This window comes from Monodelphis domestica, chromosome 6, assembly GCF_027887165.1.
Source record: "Monodelphis domestica isolate mMonDom1 chromosome 6, mMonDom1.pri, whole genome shotgun sequence".
In the NCBI taxonomy this organism is placed as follows: domain Eukaryota; kingdom Metazoa; phylum Chordata; class Mammalia; order Didelphimorphia; family Didelphidae; genus Monodelphis; species Monodelphis domestica.
The window spans coordinates 98511357-98525244 of record NC_077232.1 but is presented as its reverse complement, the minus strand read 5'-3'; the positions used below and the strand labels follow the sequence as shown (position 1 = coordinate 98525244).

General features: G+C 38.4%; 1 protein-coding gene across 2 annotated transcripts in view; it reads right to left on the bottom strand.

The window, feature by feature from the left end:
- CD38 (CD38 molecule) overlaps nt 1-12832 on the bottom strand; it is an 83375-nt gene extending 70543 nt beyond the window's left edge. The window contains exon 1 of one of the 2 annotated variants that reach the window (XM_007496699.3): nt 12437-12832. In XM_007496699.3, the coding sequence (XP_007496761.2) occupies nt 12437-12672 (236 nt within the window). In that variant the 5' untranslated portion in view covers nt 12673-12832. The remainder of the gene's footprint in view (nt 1-12436) is intronic. The other variant, XM_007496701.3, reaches the window with a different exon arrangement.
- Nucleotides 12833-13888: the final 1056 nt, after the last annotated feature.

The following is a 13888-nucleotide window of genomic DNA, read 5'->3' as shown; positions in this document are numbered from 1 at the left end:
ATATAATGGTATACTTAGAAAATCAACTAAATGCTAATGGTAATAATATCTTTAGTAAAGTGGGAGGGTACAAAACAAACCTACAGAAATCATCAGCATTTCTATATTTTTCCAATGAAAATCAGGAGCAAGAGATAGAAAGAGAAACAAGATAATATTAAATATTTGGGAATCTATCTGCCAAGAAACTAGACAACATAAAATATTTGGGAATCTATCTGCCAAGACCCACGCAGGAATTATATGAACACAAGTACAAAACATTTTTCACACAAATAAAACTAGATCTAAACAATTGGAAAAACATTAATTGCTTATGGGTAGGATGAGCTAATATAATAACAATTATAATCCTACCTAAATTAATTTGCTTATTTGGTGCCTTACCTATCAAACTACCAAAAACTATTTTATAGAACAAGAAAAAATAATAACAAAATTCATATGGAAGAACAAAAGATCAAGAATATCAAGAGCACGAATGAAAAAAGAATGTAATGGATGGTGCCTTAGCAGCACCAGATCTTAAACTGTACTATAAAGCAGTGGTCATCAAAATAATCTGGTACTGGCTAAGAGATACAAGGGTGGATCAATGGAATAGACTACAGGGAAATGACCTCAGCAATCTAGTGTTTGATAAACCCAAAGATCCCAGCTTTGGGGATAAGAACTCATTATTTGAAAAAAACTGCTGTGAAAATTGGAAAAGAATATGGGAAGGATATCCAGGGAAATAATGAAAAAAATACAAAGGAAGGGGGTCTTGCAGTCCCAGATCTCAGACTATATTACAAAGCAGCGGTCATCAAAACAATTTGGTACTGGCTAAGAGACAGAAAGGAGGATCAGTGGAATAGACTGGGGTCAAGCAACCTCAGCAAGACAGTATATGACAAACCCAAAGATCCCAGCTTTTGGGACAAAAATCCACTATTTCATAAAAACTGCTGGGAAAATTGGAGGACAGTGTGGGAAAGATTAGGCTTAGATCAACAACTCACACCCTACACCAAGATAAATTCAAAATGGGTGAATGACTTGAACATAAAGAAGGAAACTATAAGAAAATTAGGCGAACACAGAATAGTATACATGTCAGACCTTTGGGAAGGGAAATACTTCAAAACCAAGCAAGAATTAGAAAGAGTTACAAAATGCAAAATAAATAATCTGGATTACATCAAATTAAAAAGTTTTTGTACAAACAAAACCAATGTAACCAAAATCAGAAGGGTAGCAACAAATTGGGAAACAATCTTCATAAAAACCTCTGACAAAGGTTTAATTACTCAAATTTATAAAGAACTAAATCAATTGTACAAAAAATCAAGCCATTCTCCAATTGACAAATGGGCAAGGGACATGAACAGGCAGTTCTCAGCCAAAGAAATCAAAACTATTAATAAGTACATGAAAAAGTGCTCTAAATCTCTTGTAATCAGAGAGATGCAGAACAAAATAACTCTGAGTTATCACCTCACACCTAGCAGATTGGCTAACATGACAGCTATGGAAAGTAATGAATGCTGGAGGGGATGTGGCAAAGTTGGGACATGAATGTATTGCTGATGGAGTTGTGAATTGATACAACCATTCTGGAGGGCAATTTGGAACTATGCCCAAAGGGCGCTAAAAGACTGTCTGCCCTTTGATCCAGCCATAGCACTGCTGGGTCTGTACCCCAAAGAGATAATGGACAAAAAGACTTGTACAAAAATATTCATAGCTACACTCTTTGTGGTGGCCAAAAATTGGAAAATGAGGGGATGCCCTTCAATTGGAGAATGGCTGAACAAATTGTGGTATATGTTGGTGATGGAATACTATTGTGCTAAAAGGAATAATAAAGTAGAGGAATTCCATGGAGACTGGAACAACCTCCAGGAAGTGATGCAGAGTGAGAGGAGCAGGACCAAAAAAACACTGTACACAGAGACTGATATATTGTGGTACAATTGAAGGTGTTGGACTTCTCCATTAGTATCTCCATTAGTATCAATGCAATGTCCCTGAACATCTGCAGGGATCTAAAAAATACTACCCACAAGCAGAGGATAAACTGTGGGAGTAAAAACACCGATGAAAAGCAACTGCTTGACTACAGGGGTTGAAGGAATATGACTGAGGAGAGACTCTAAATGAACACTATAATGCAAATTCCAACAACAGGGAAATGGGTTCAAGTCAAGAACACATGTGATAACCAGTGGAATCATGCGTCGGCTATAGGAGAGGGAAAGGTGGTGGGGGGGGGGGGAGGAAAAGAAAATGATCTTTGTTTCCAGTGAATAATGTATGAAAACGACCAAATAAAATAATGTTTAAAAATTAAATAAATAAATAAAGAATATGGGAAAAATTAGGTTTAGATCAATATCTCACATGCTAAGAGAACTTCAAGTATATGACTTAAACATAAAGAATGGCATTATAAGTAAATTATGTGAACATAGAATAGTATATCTGTCAGTATATCTGGAAAAGGGAAGAATTTAAGGCCAAACAAGAGACAGAAAACATTACAAGCTGTAAAGTGAATAATTTTGATTATATAAAATTAAAAAGGGTTTGTACAAACAAAACCAATGCAACAAAGATTAGAAGGGAAGCAACAAACTGAGGGGGGGGGTTATAGCAAATTTCTCTGATAAAGGTCTAATTTCTCAAACATATAAAGAACTAAGTCAAATTTATAAGAAATCAAGTCATTCCCCAATTGACAAATGGTCAAGAGATATGAATCAGCAGTTTTCAGATAAAGAAATAAAAGCTATCAATAATCATATGAAAAAATGTTTTAAATCCCTCCTGATTAGAGAAATGCAAATCAAATTAATTCTGATATATCTCCTTACATCTAGCTGAGTGGCCAATTTGACAGGAAAGGGAAATAATAAATGTTGGATTGGATGTGGCAAAGTTGGAACACTAATGCATTGCTGATAGAGTTGTGAATTGATCCAACCATTCTGGCGAGCAATTTGGAATCATGCCTAAAGTGCTTTAAAAGAATGCATGCCCTTTGATCCAGAAGTATCTTTACTGGATTTATATCTCAAAGAGATAAAAAAAATGAGAAAATGATAAATGTTAGAGGGGATATGGGAAAATTGGTGCACTGATGAGCTGTTGTTGAAGTTGCAAATTGATCCAACCATTCTAGAAATCCCCAAAGGCTATAAAACTATTTTAACCCTTTGATCCAGAAATATCACTACTAGGTCTGAATCCCAAAGAGATCAAAGAAAAATGAAAGGGAGACAGATACAAAACATTTATAGCAGCTCTTTTTTGTGGGAACAAAGAACTGGAAATTGAGGAGAGGCCCATTAAGTGGGGTATGACTGAACAAGTTGTGGAATATGATTTTGATCAAGTATTATTATGTTATAATAAATGAAAAGTTGGTAGCTTTCAGAAAAACCTGAGAAGACTTAAATGAACTGATGCAAAGTGAAATGAGCAGAACCAAAAGGACATTGTACATAGTTAACAGCAAAATTGTAAGGGTGATCAGCTGTGAATGACTTAGCTATTTTCAGCAATATAATGACCTAAGATGATTTTGAAGGACTCATGATGAAAAATGCTATCCACCTGCAAAGAAAGAACTAGTGACAAGGTTTGTGATGAAAAACAGGTATTATCTTAGTCACCAAAGAAATGCTCAAATCTTTTTTAATCCACAGAAATGATCACCCTTGGGGTGTCTCCAGCAAGCAAGCAGTAAGTAATCTTATGGTCCGAACTATGACCTTTAATGTTCATTCCAGGTTTTTGTGACACATTGGACCTTTGACAAAAAGGTCATTCAGCAGGAAGCAGGAAGGAAAAAAACTCTAGTGAAAAAATTCAAGTGACAAAAGTTAGATGGAAGCTATCATCTCTACAATGGAAGACTAGTGCAATTAGTACATGGGTCACAGATGAAGTTGGCCTGATTAAGGTATGTGGTAAGCTGGAGGCAGCAAAGGAAATAGCATTTCAGCTGTCACTCTCAATAACATCACATGCTTTTCCAGCTGAACAGTTAGTCCTCCTCCAGAAATTTCCCAAGGATTCATCTTGGATGATCCCTTCACCAACCTTTACCTCATTCCATTATCATTTAATTGATTCTCAAGATCACCATCTCCCCACCATATACAATTACTAGGAGTTTCAATGACTTGGCTTAAAGTATAGGAAGGAGGGCAACTAGGTTGCACAGTGGTTAGAGTGCTGGTATCTGGAGTTGGAAAGTTCAAATCTGACCCTCAGACACCATTGTGGAGCCATAGGCAAATTATTTCATCCTGCTTACCTAAATTTCCTTATCTATAAAATGAACTGGAGAAGGAAATGGTAAACTACTCTATCTCTATCAAGAAACTACTTTATCAAGCAAACTACTCTAGTATCTTTGTCAAGAAAACCCCAAAAGGGTTCATGGGAGAGTCAGATACAATTGAAAAACAACTGAGCAACATAGGATGTAGAATTACAATCATGTTGGGATCTAGAAATCTCTTTATCAGATTAAGCTTCTTCACTATTTCTACTTTTCCTACAACTCCCTCTTTTACTGAAAATTGATGACTGTTTCATTTCTCAATCAAGAGGGTTGGAGGTAGACATGTTCAAGATATGCTGTAGAACCAGCCAAGGAAAAACTGGTGGGGAGTAGTAGAAAGGTCAAGAGAAGAAAGGCAGTTTTGTGCCTTTACTGACTCAGGGATACAGTTGACAACTTAGATGAAATCTTGCAGACTGGAACCACTTCCCTGTTGGTCAGAAAAGAGGAGAAGAGGAAGGCATGCAAAGTCCTAGGTGGCTATTGGTTGAGTTTTAAGAGAAGGTAATTTAATATGGAAATATGTTTTGTATGACTTTATATATATATATATGTATATAATTAATATCATATTCCAATATTGAATTGTGAATTGATATTGAAGGTGAACCTTCTCAAGAAGTGATGAAAGGGAAGGAGGGAGGTAGAAAATTCACACTAAAAATTTTTACATGTAATTGGGAAATATTTAATGAAAATAAATAAAAATGAGAGAGAAAGGGAGGGAGAAGGAGAGAGAAAAGAGAGATAGAAAAAGAGAGAGAGAGAAAGTGATCTAAAGGAATGGGCAAAGACAGATGAAAAGAGATAAGATGCAAAGAAGATGAGGAAGAATGGATGGAATTCTCCAGACCCAGCAGGGGAAGGGAGAATTCCATAGAAGGTTCAAAAGGAGGAGCAGTTAGCCAGAACTGTGGTCTGGTCTGGTCACTTAACCACTTGACTTCTTTCTGGCCAACTCCTCTGAAGGAGGAAGGCTGAAGAAGTGCTTGACTTTTACCCTCCTTTACCTGGCTGAACTGAAAAGAGTCTTACCCAGTGAAGATCCCAGCTGATATATATATACATATATATATATATATATATATATAACTGTTTTTCCCTCAGGGGAAGTCAACCTTATTTTCTTTGAAGAGACTTTGAATTGATGCTTTCAACCAGAGATAGGGGTTCTAGCTAGGGAAATTCATCTCCCACTCTCCTTTTATTTCCTTATTCCTTTTTCCTAAAAGAAAATAAATTAGACCTTCAACTATAAGAAATTGTCTTCAAACTTTGTAGTAGGAGGGAGAATTTAAAATATTCAAAGAAGGAGGTTTGGGGAGGGGTGACTCACCATCTGTTAGGTACAGACTCTATTAGGGCTGTCCAGCAGAGAGAGAACAAGAAGGAAGGTGCTCCTTTGAATTCAGTCCCCTACCTCAACCTGCTTCCTGGGGTCAACATCTATTTAGTCCCCCTCTCTCAGTATCCCTCACCACTACAATTTGGCACCCCTAGAAAACCTGAATCCACCCCAGGCTAGTGAATGGAAAAAATTATATTAGGGAAAGGAATAAGGAAGAAAATAAACATGATGTTGCAGATCATGTTCTGGACATCTGTGCTAGCTATTATTGCTCTAAATTGGATCTATAATATTTATAACATGGCAACAGGAGTTACGTGGGGCACAATGAATTTCATAGCTAACTCTACCTCATTTGTGACTATGGTACCTTTCTCCAGTACTATCATGTGGCAAGTGGTCACACAAATCTATGTTATCATAATGGCAACAATTCAGACTCTCTCAGACCTAAGAAACGTCCTAAGACTAGTTACTCCTAAGAAAGCTGCTCAAATCCTAGTGCTTGATGATAAGTTTGATCAAATGGTCCATAGAATGTGCTCTGAATATCTGGCACACAGAGAGAAAGGACAGAATAAGGAAGAGTCTGGAGAGAAGGCAGAAATGGTTGAGAATACAGTGAATACTGAAAAAGATAACAACAAAGCAACAGATAAATTTAAGAATGAGGCAGAGGAAAAAGACAAAAATAATACAAATAAAGTTGCAGGGGTGCCAATTTCTCTCGATCACAAGAGAGAGAGAAATTTCCCACAATTCCAGCATTTTTTCTTCAGATAAAGCTTAAAGGATATGCCCAGAGGACCATAGAGGAAATGGCATGTTATTGACATAAAACTGTCTTTCTTTAACTGTAGGGCTAGGGAGAAATAGGTATACACATGCCACACACTAATTAAAGAATCTGACCTTGCTAGGGTGGGCAATTATCTCTCCCTTCCAATCCCAGGGTTCCAAGGAGATCAAATGGTCTCAGTTGAGGATCCTAGATCCAGCTGAAGGCTTTCCCTTCTTCCTTGGCCTCTTCAAAATGATCAATAAGGAACTCCTAATTTTAGTGAGTACTACCTGCTATAACAAAATGTATTTGCTGGTCGGATGTGAGTTTTTCTAAATGCATTCTCTCCTCTCTCCCATAATAGAGTCCCTTACTGCCTTAAAGACTGAGCTCAAAAACCACCTTCTATATGAAGCCTTTGCCTTTGCTGATGCAACTATTAGTGACTTCCATCACTAAACTACAAAAAAAATTGCATATATTTATTTTTGTATATGTTGTCATAAAATGAAAACTCCTGTTTTGTCTTTGTATCCCTAGGACCAAGAGCAATGACTGGTCCAAGGAAGGCATTTAATAGATGCTGGGAGGGGGGATGGGAGAAGTTAAAATTTAATTTTTTATTTTGAACTTTAGCACCAATAAAGAGCATTTTTATATGCACAGAAGACTGTATATACATCAGAGACTGAAGGGATACTTCTAGATCAATGTGGTCAGACAAAATAAAGAGAGTGACTGTGGTGGCTTTGAATTGAAAGTACTTGGGTCTGTCTTAGCATTTCAGTTTCACATCATCAGTATATCTATAAGGAGTTGTGTCACTGCAAGCTCATTGTTTAAGCTTTAGACCCTAGACTATGTGAAAGCTTGAGAACATCTTTTCTCCTCTCTGACTTGAAAAAAATAAACTATTCCTTTTCTTCACTAGTTCCTATGCCTCCCTCATATCCCATATTGTTTTCCATATTCCATAATTCCATATTTCCATGTTTCCCTTGGTTTCTGTCCAGTCAATCCAAAAAGAGGATTGAAGGAAGAATGCTGAACCCATTTTCAGGATGAGCATTCACAATGCCAAAATCAGAATGAATATACAAATCAGGGCATGATTTACTGTTGATTGTCTAGACTTTAAAAAGTGATGGAGAAAATGTTAATAATAAAGATTTAACTTAAAGTGTGACATATATGTACATCTTCTCAGTGTTTTCAAGTTGTTACACATTTACCAGCATACTCCTGATTGTATATGAAATTGTGAATCTATTTTATAGTTTTTGCTTTTAAAAAGTTATAATGTAAATTCCACACATTACTTGTGAAAATATCTTGCTTACTTGAGTTTCTTTCTGTATTTCTTTCTGTTCTCATTTGTGTATTTTTAAGCATTTCAATAACTCTTCATTTTTTGTATCACTATTATTAACCCCATCTTTCCTGTGAAAGACTCTCCTCCCATAAAGACTCACAGAAAAAATAAAGCCTTGTAACAAATAATCATAGTCATGCATAATGAATCCAAACAATAACCACCTCCAAAAACATGTATCTCTGTACCTTGAGTCCATCAATTCTCTTTCGTGTGATGTGTAGCATAGAGCCCCTGGAAATATGGCTGGTCATTGCTTTGATCAGAGTTCTGAAGTCTTTCAAGGTTGTTGTTCTTTACAATGCTTGTGTCCTTGTACAAACTGTTCTGGTTCTGCTCTAATAAATTCTTGTTGATTGATCGACTCGCCCAAGAGGTCTTATTATCACTTCCTCCAAAAGTATCTTTCAGCAGGAAGTCAGCAACTATATACTACCTATAACTGACCATTCCTGGATTAAGTTGCACCTGAGAGAGATGTGTATGGATGGTGGAGCAGACTGGGAGTCAACACCTCAGGGTAAGGACTGAAAAAGCAGAGGAGATAGATATTAGACTGAAATCAGGGACTACCAGTGCAGCTTTTCCAACTAAGATTACTTTTAAAATTATATTACCAAAGATTTTTTTGTGACTTTACCTAGTGGGGAGTGGTTATCCAGGTGGAAAGGATTCTGTGCTATCTAGAGGAACGGTGCCATAAAGGCATTAAGGTTATTCTACTTAGATCAGGAATTTTCTATTAATCATCAATCACAAAGCATGTATTATGCATTTACTATGTGCCAGGCAATGTACTAAACCCTAAGAATGCAAAAATAAAGTAAAAGTAGTGCCTACCCCCCAAGAAGCTGACAATTCTAATGGGAGAGACAACACTTATAAATAGGTACAGTAAAGATACATATAAACTAGACAGAGAGGAAGGAGCTAAAAGTTAGAGGGACTAGGAAAGATCTCTTGCAGAATGTGGCATGAAAGCTGAGTCTTACAGGAAGCCAGAAGTTCCAAGAGGCAGAAGTGAGGAAGGAGAAATTCTAGGCATACAGACCATCCAGGAAAAAGATGGATAGGCACATAGATATAAAGCTGAGGGGTGTCAGAGAGGAAAGGACCCTAGAGGTCATCTTGTCCAAACTTAGCCTTTTATTTCCTTAAATTACAATTTATTTTATTTTTCAGATGACATTTATTTTCTCTTTCTACCATCCGATCCTCAAATTTAAAAAGAAAAATGTTATAGCAAAACCCTTATAATATGCATGGTCAAACAAAACACATTTATTTCCACATTGTTCATTCCCTAAAAAAAGCATCTCCCTCTGCTCTCTATTAGAAGATGTGTAAGGGGCAGTTAGGAAGCAGAGTGGATAGACAGTCAGCCCTGGAGACTGGAGGTTCTAGATTCAAATGGAGTCTCAGACACTTCCTAGTTGTGTGACTCTAGATAAGTCACTTAAGCCCCATTACCTAATCCTTACAGCTCCTCTCCTTTGGAACCAATACTTAATATCAATTCTAGAACATAAGGTAAAGGTTTAATAAAAGGGGATTGGGGGTATATAGCAGTATATAGCAGTATATAGGGGGTATATCGCCGTATTCACCAGTAGTTCTTTTGAATCATAAGTGATTTGACCAATTACCCAAGAGTCAAGCAGCAAAGTCAAGATTCAATCCCAGACCCTATTACTCTATATCCAACACCCTCTAGCCTTTGCCATATTATTTCCAAACCCTCTAAATTCACCATGGATTTGGGAGATAGCACTATGTGGATGTACAAAGACTGGCTCTAGAATCAGGATGCCAAGCTTTGGTGTTCACCCAAAATGTGACTTCAAACAAATAAGCTATGTAACCCTTCTAGGGCTCAGTTTCCTCATCTGTAAAATGAGAATGTTAAATTATTAGATATCTAAGGTTTATCATAACTCTTAAAAATCTCATGATGAAATAAATGCTCCACCATCAAAACAGAAAAAGGGCTCCTCTTTGGACCATATGGATATAGCTTCCATTGTGCCTTCATATTTATTTATCTCTGTCAAATTCATCTCTGTGGATCAGGATCCAGGATGAAATATAATGAGGCATTTCCCAAGAACCCTAAAACAATGAACTAACTCATGCTGGCAATTTTCCTGGTGGTACATAGTACTATTATCATAGGATTATACAGTAGATTTTTTTAAAGCATCTATTATTCACTTGACTCTATGCTAGCAACTCTGATAAAGTCAGGGGAAACAAATACAAGCAAATAAAACAGTCCCTGCCCTATAGGAGCTTACATCCTAATTCAGGGAGATGACACATAATGGGAAGTTGGAAAAGATGGTGGAGGTGGGGACATGGTGATATATCTTGGGATAAAGTGGGTCAGGGTTCAAAGTCAGACCTGGAAGAGACTTTGGAATAGAGCAATGTCAGGACCACAGAGAGATGGAGTGATTTTCTCTGGTTCAGATGATCAAAGAATGCCTGAGGCAGGTAGGATTTGAATTGAGATCTTCCTGCCTTCAAATCTAGTCTTCTCTCCACTGCACTTATAGCATACCAGATAAAGAAGATCTTGCTTTAGAACACAATTGCTGATATTTGTTTAGAATGGAAGGCATTGCTCTAAGCCTCCCTCCACTTCCTAATGGACAGAGATGCATAAATACCTTCTACAGAAGGTTTTCCTTGATTGCAGGAATCTGGGGAGCATTTTGGTAATATAAGCTCATCTCTTACAACACCTTCACTGCCTTTAGCATTTTGATTAATTTTAATTGTATCAAATATGGACAGCTAGGTGGCATATTGGATAGGGGACCAGGCCTGGAGCCAAGGAGACCTATATATTCAAATCCAGCCTCAAACATTTACTAGCTATGTGACAGTGGGCAAGTCACTTAACTCAGTTGACCTCAGTTTCCTCATCTGTAAAATGAACTGGAGAAGGAAATGGCAAACTACTCTAGCATCTTTGCCAAGAAAACACCAAATGGGGTCACAAAGGGGAAAAAATATTTTTTGGAGGATAGAATGATGGACCTGGAGTCAGGAAGATCTAGGTTCAAATCCAACTTCAGACACTTAATAAATGTATGACCTTGGACAAATCACTTAACGTCTGCCCTTATGTACTGGCAAAATAAATGGAAAATCACTCCAGGATCTTTGCCAAGAAAACCTTATAGACAGTATGGCCCACCAAGTCACAAAGAGTCAGACACAATGAAAGTCTCAAAAACAACAGCAATTTTATATTTGATTTTATTCTATAACAATATTCCATGAAACCTGAGGCATCTTCTCTGGGGTTTGAGTGGAAAATCTCATGCGAGCTAAAGTTCAGTTTCTCTCCCTAAACACTTCAGCTTGTTAAAGAAAAACTCTGTTGTCAGCACTCTCATAAAACATTATCTCAGCATTTCCTACAAGTTTGTGTGGTATCCCCAAGAAGCCAAAACAACCTGACCTCATCCCATCTTTAACAGAGTGGCTTTATCTGATGCCACAGCTGGCCAGTAAGTCAGGGACCTCAGAATATAGCTAGGACCCATAAAAAAGTTGACAAATTTTACGTTTATTAAATTACAAATTTTGTCTTTTTAGAGACAGAGAAAGCTAGTCTTCATGGCATGGGCTTTGCCCACTTCTTGTGATGCAACCAATAATGATCTATGTGATGTGGATCACATTTTCTTTGTTCTATGCCTATAAAAATGTGTTGCACCCTCAGGGTCTTCTGGCCAGAGACAGGTCTATTTGATTCATCCTTTATTATCAGGCTGTATGCCCCTATTAGCAAATGTCTTGCTCTGAGAATTACCTCAGTTTGCCCTTTTGTTATATTTCACTCATGACAGCCTTGATCCATTGGAGAAGGAAATGGCAAATCACTCTAGTTTATTTACCAAGAAAATCCCATGAATGGCATTAGTGTGCCATGGTCCACAGGGTCAGGAAGCATCAGTCAGGACTGAAGGACTGAACAACAACAAACAATGAGACCAAGTTTAAGTATGTGTATGTCATTTTGAACTCCACTGCACCCTCCACACGAACACAACAAACACAATCGTTAGCCAACAATTCCGAATGAGCAGTTATCCTCAATCTCCAGTTACTGCCATGTGAAGTCCAAGTCAGTGGACTCAGAACTCACAAGTCAGAATCACAAAAACACAAGTTAGAAAAGACCTTAAAAATAATCTCAGCCAACATTCACATTTTACAGATGAGGAAACTGAGGCTTAGAGGTGAAGGTGCCCCACATTGTGGCGTCAACACTAAGTAGCAAACCTAGGTTCTGAACTAGGACAGTCTTCTAGCATGTGTTTATGATTGGATGAGTGGCGGTTTCCATGAGTGAGGATCTGGAACAGCCTCAGCACCTACTCAGGCATGCTTTATCTCAGTGGTACCCCTCACTCCACCCTCCGGCCAAGTGACAAGAATTTATAATGTCCAGCACAGAATTTTAAGTGTCTCCCTGCCTCCTCTCTGGCTGTTCCCAAACAGTAGGCTGATTGTTTCAAGAAGTTTGCAGTATTCTTGTGCCAGAGCTGTCTGCCAGATGGCTAAAGGCAGGGTGTCCCCTCTTACCTCAGCCCTGGGTTCACCATCCTGATATAAGTGAAGCATCTCCCCAATATGATTTCTTTCAAGTTGTGGGTCGTTCCTCCTCCCTTCCATTGTGGCAACTCGGCTGGTGGGTCCCTCCTGCGGGCAAAGATCACAGTCACGAAGATCACGACAATCCCAAGCATTAGGATGACTACGAGTCCCAGCATGAAGCACCTGCATTTCTGACTCCAGGGTGAGCTGTCTTCCCTGACCATGGTGAGGAAATGAAAGGTGAGTGAAGCAGAGGAAACCTTGGTTGTCCCCAAGGCTCTGGGAGGAAAGGGGGGAAGGGAGATTAAGCAATCTGACCAGTGTAAAATTGCACCTCCTCCTTATCTCCTCTATGTTTCTCTTCCCTTCTTTCCAGTCCCTCCCCTCCTTCCTTTAAAGGATCTGGCTGACTGGCCAAGGGCCCTCGTCTAAGCAAACAGGAGCCAAGAGTTCCCACAGTCACAAACAAATTGAATGAACTTCCTCCTCCTTTTTTTCCTCTTAAAACACCACTGACTCTCAAGAAAAGTCAACAGTGAATGGCCAGAGCCACTTAGAGTTTGGATTGCCTAGTTCTAATTCACTGTCTAGCACAGTACTAGCCCTGATGAGATTTTTAGGAGCAAGAGGAGAGCTAAGGTCATAAAGTCATGTCTGAGGACCTTGGGGTACCTGGCAAGGATTATCCCCCTCATTTAACAGTGGAGGCAAAGCAAGAATTAGAGAACTGAGATTGGAATTCAGGAGACCCACCTGCTGGTCTCATTTCCTATTCAATTGAGCCTGCTTCTCTCTTTCTTCTTCGGTTCCTGTTGACAGTCCTAAACTCTTGCATTTTTCCTATGTAGCATCTCCTTTTCTATAGGCTTCCTCATCACCACTAGTTGTCAGGTATTCTCAAAAAATACAGTCTGGGGGGCAGCTTGAGAGCCAGGCCTAGAGACGGGAGGTCCTAGGTTCAAATCTGGCCTCAGACACTTCCCAGCTGTGTGACCCTGGGCAAGTCACTTGACCCCCAGAGCCCTTACTGCTCTTCTGCCTTGGAACCAATATTTAGTATAGATTGTAAGACAGAAAGTAAGTGTTTAAAAATAAAAGAATTGCTTTTGCACCACCCACCCTGTCATTCTAGATATGAGCTTTTCCAACAAAGTTTGACTAAATTGTCGTATGACAGATATATTCCAATTAACTATTAGCCATTCCATCTTGGCAAATCCTACCAACACTAAGACTCCAGAACTCTAGAGAATCCAGGATTTACTCTCACTGTGATTAGACAATGGAGGAAGACTTTCAAAGTGGTTATTTTAAAGCAAGAAGTAGGTTAAGTATCTACTTGTGATGAAGAAAATCTTGGTTGCTGTCTGTTTAGGCTGATGCTGGCTCAACCAAAGTCATTTGAAGGAAGAGGAAAAGGTTCTGGGAAGAAGAGGAGAA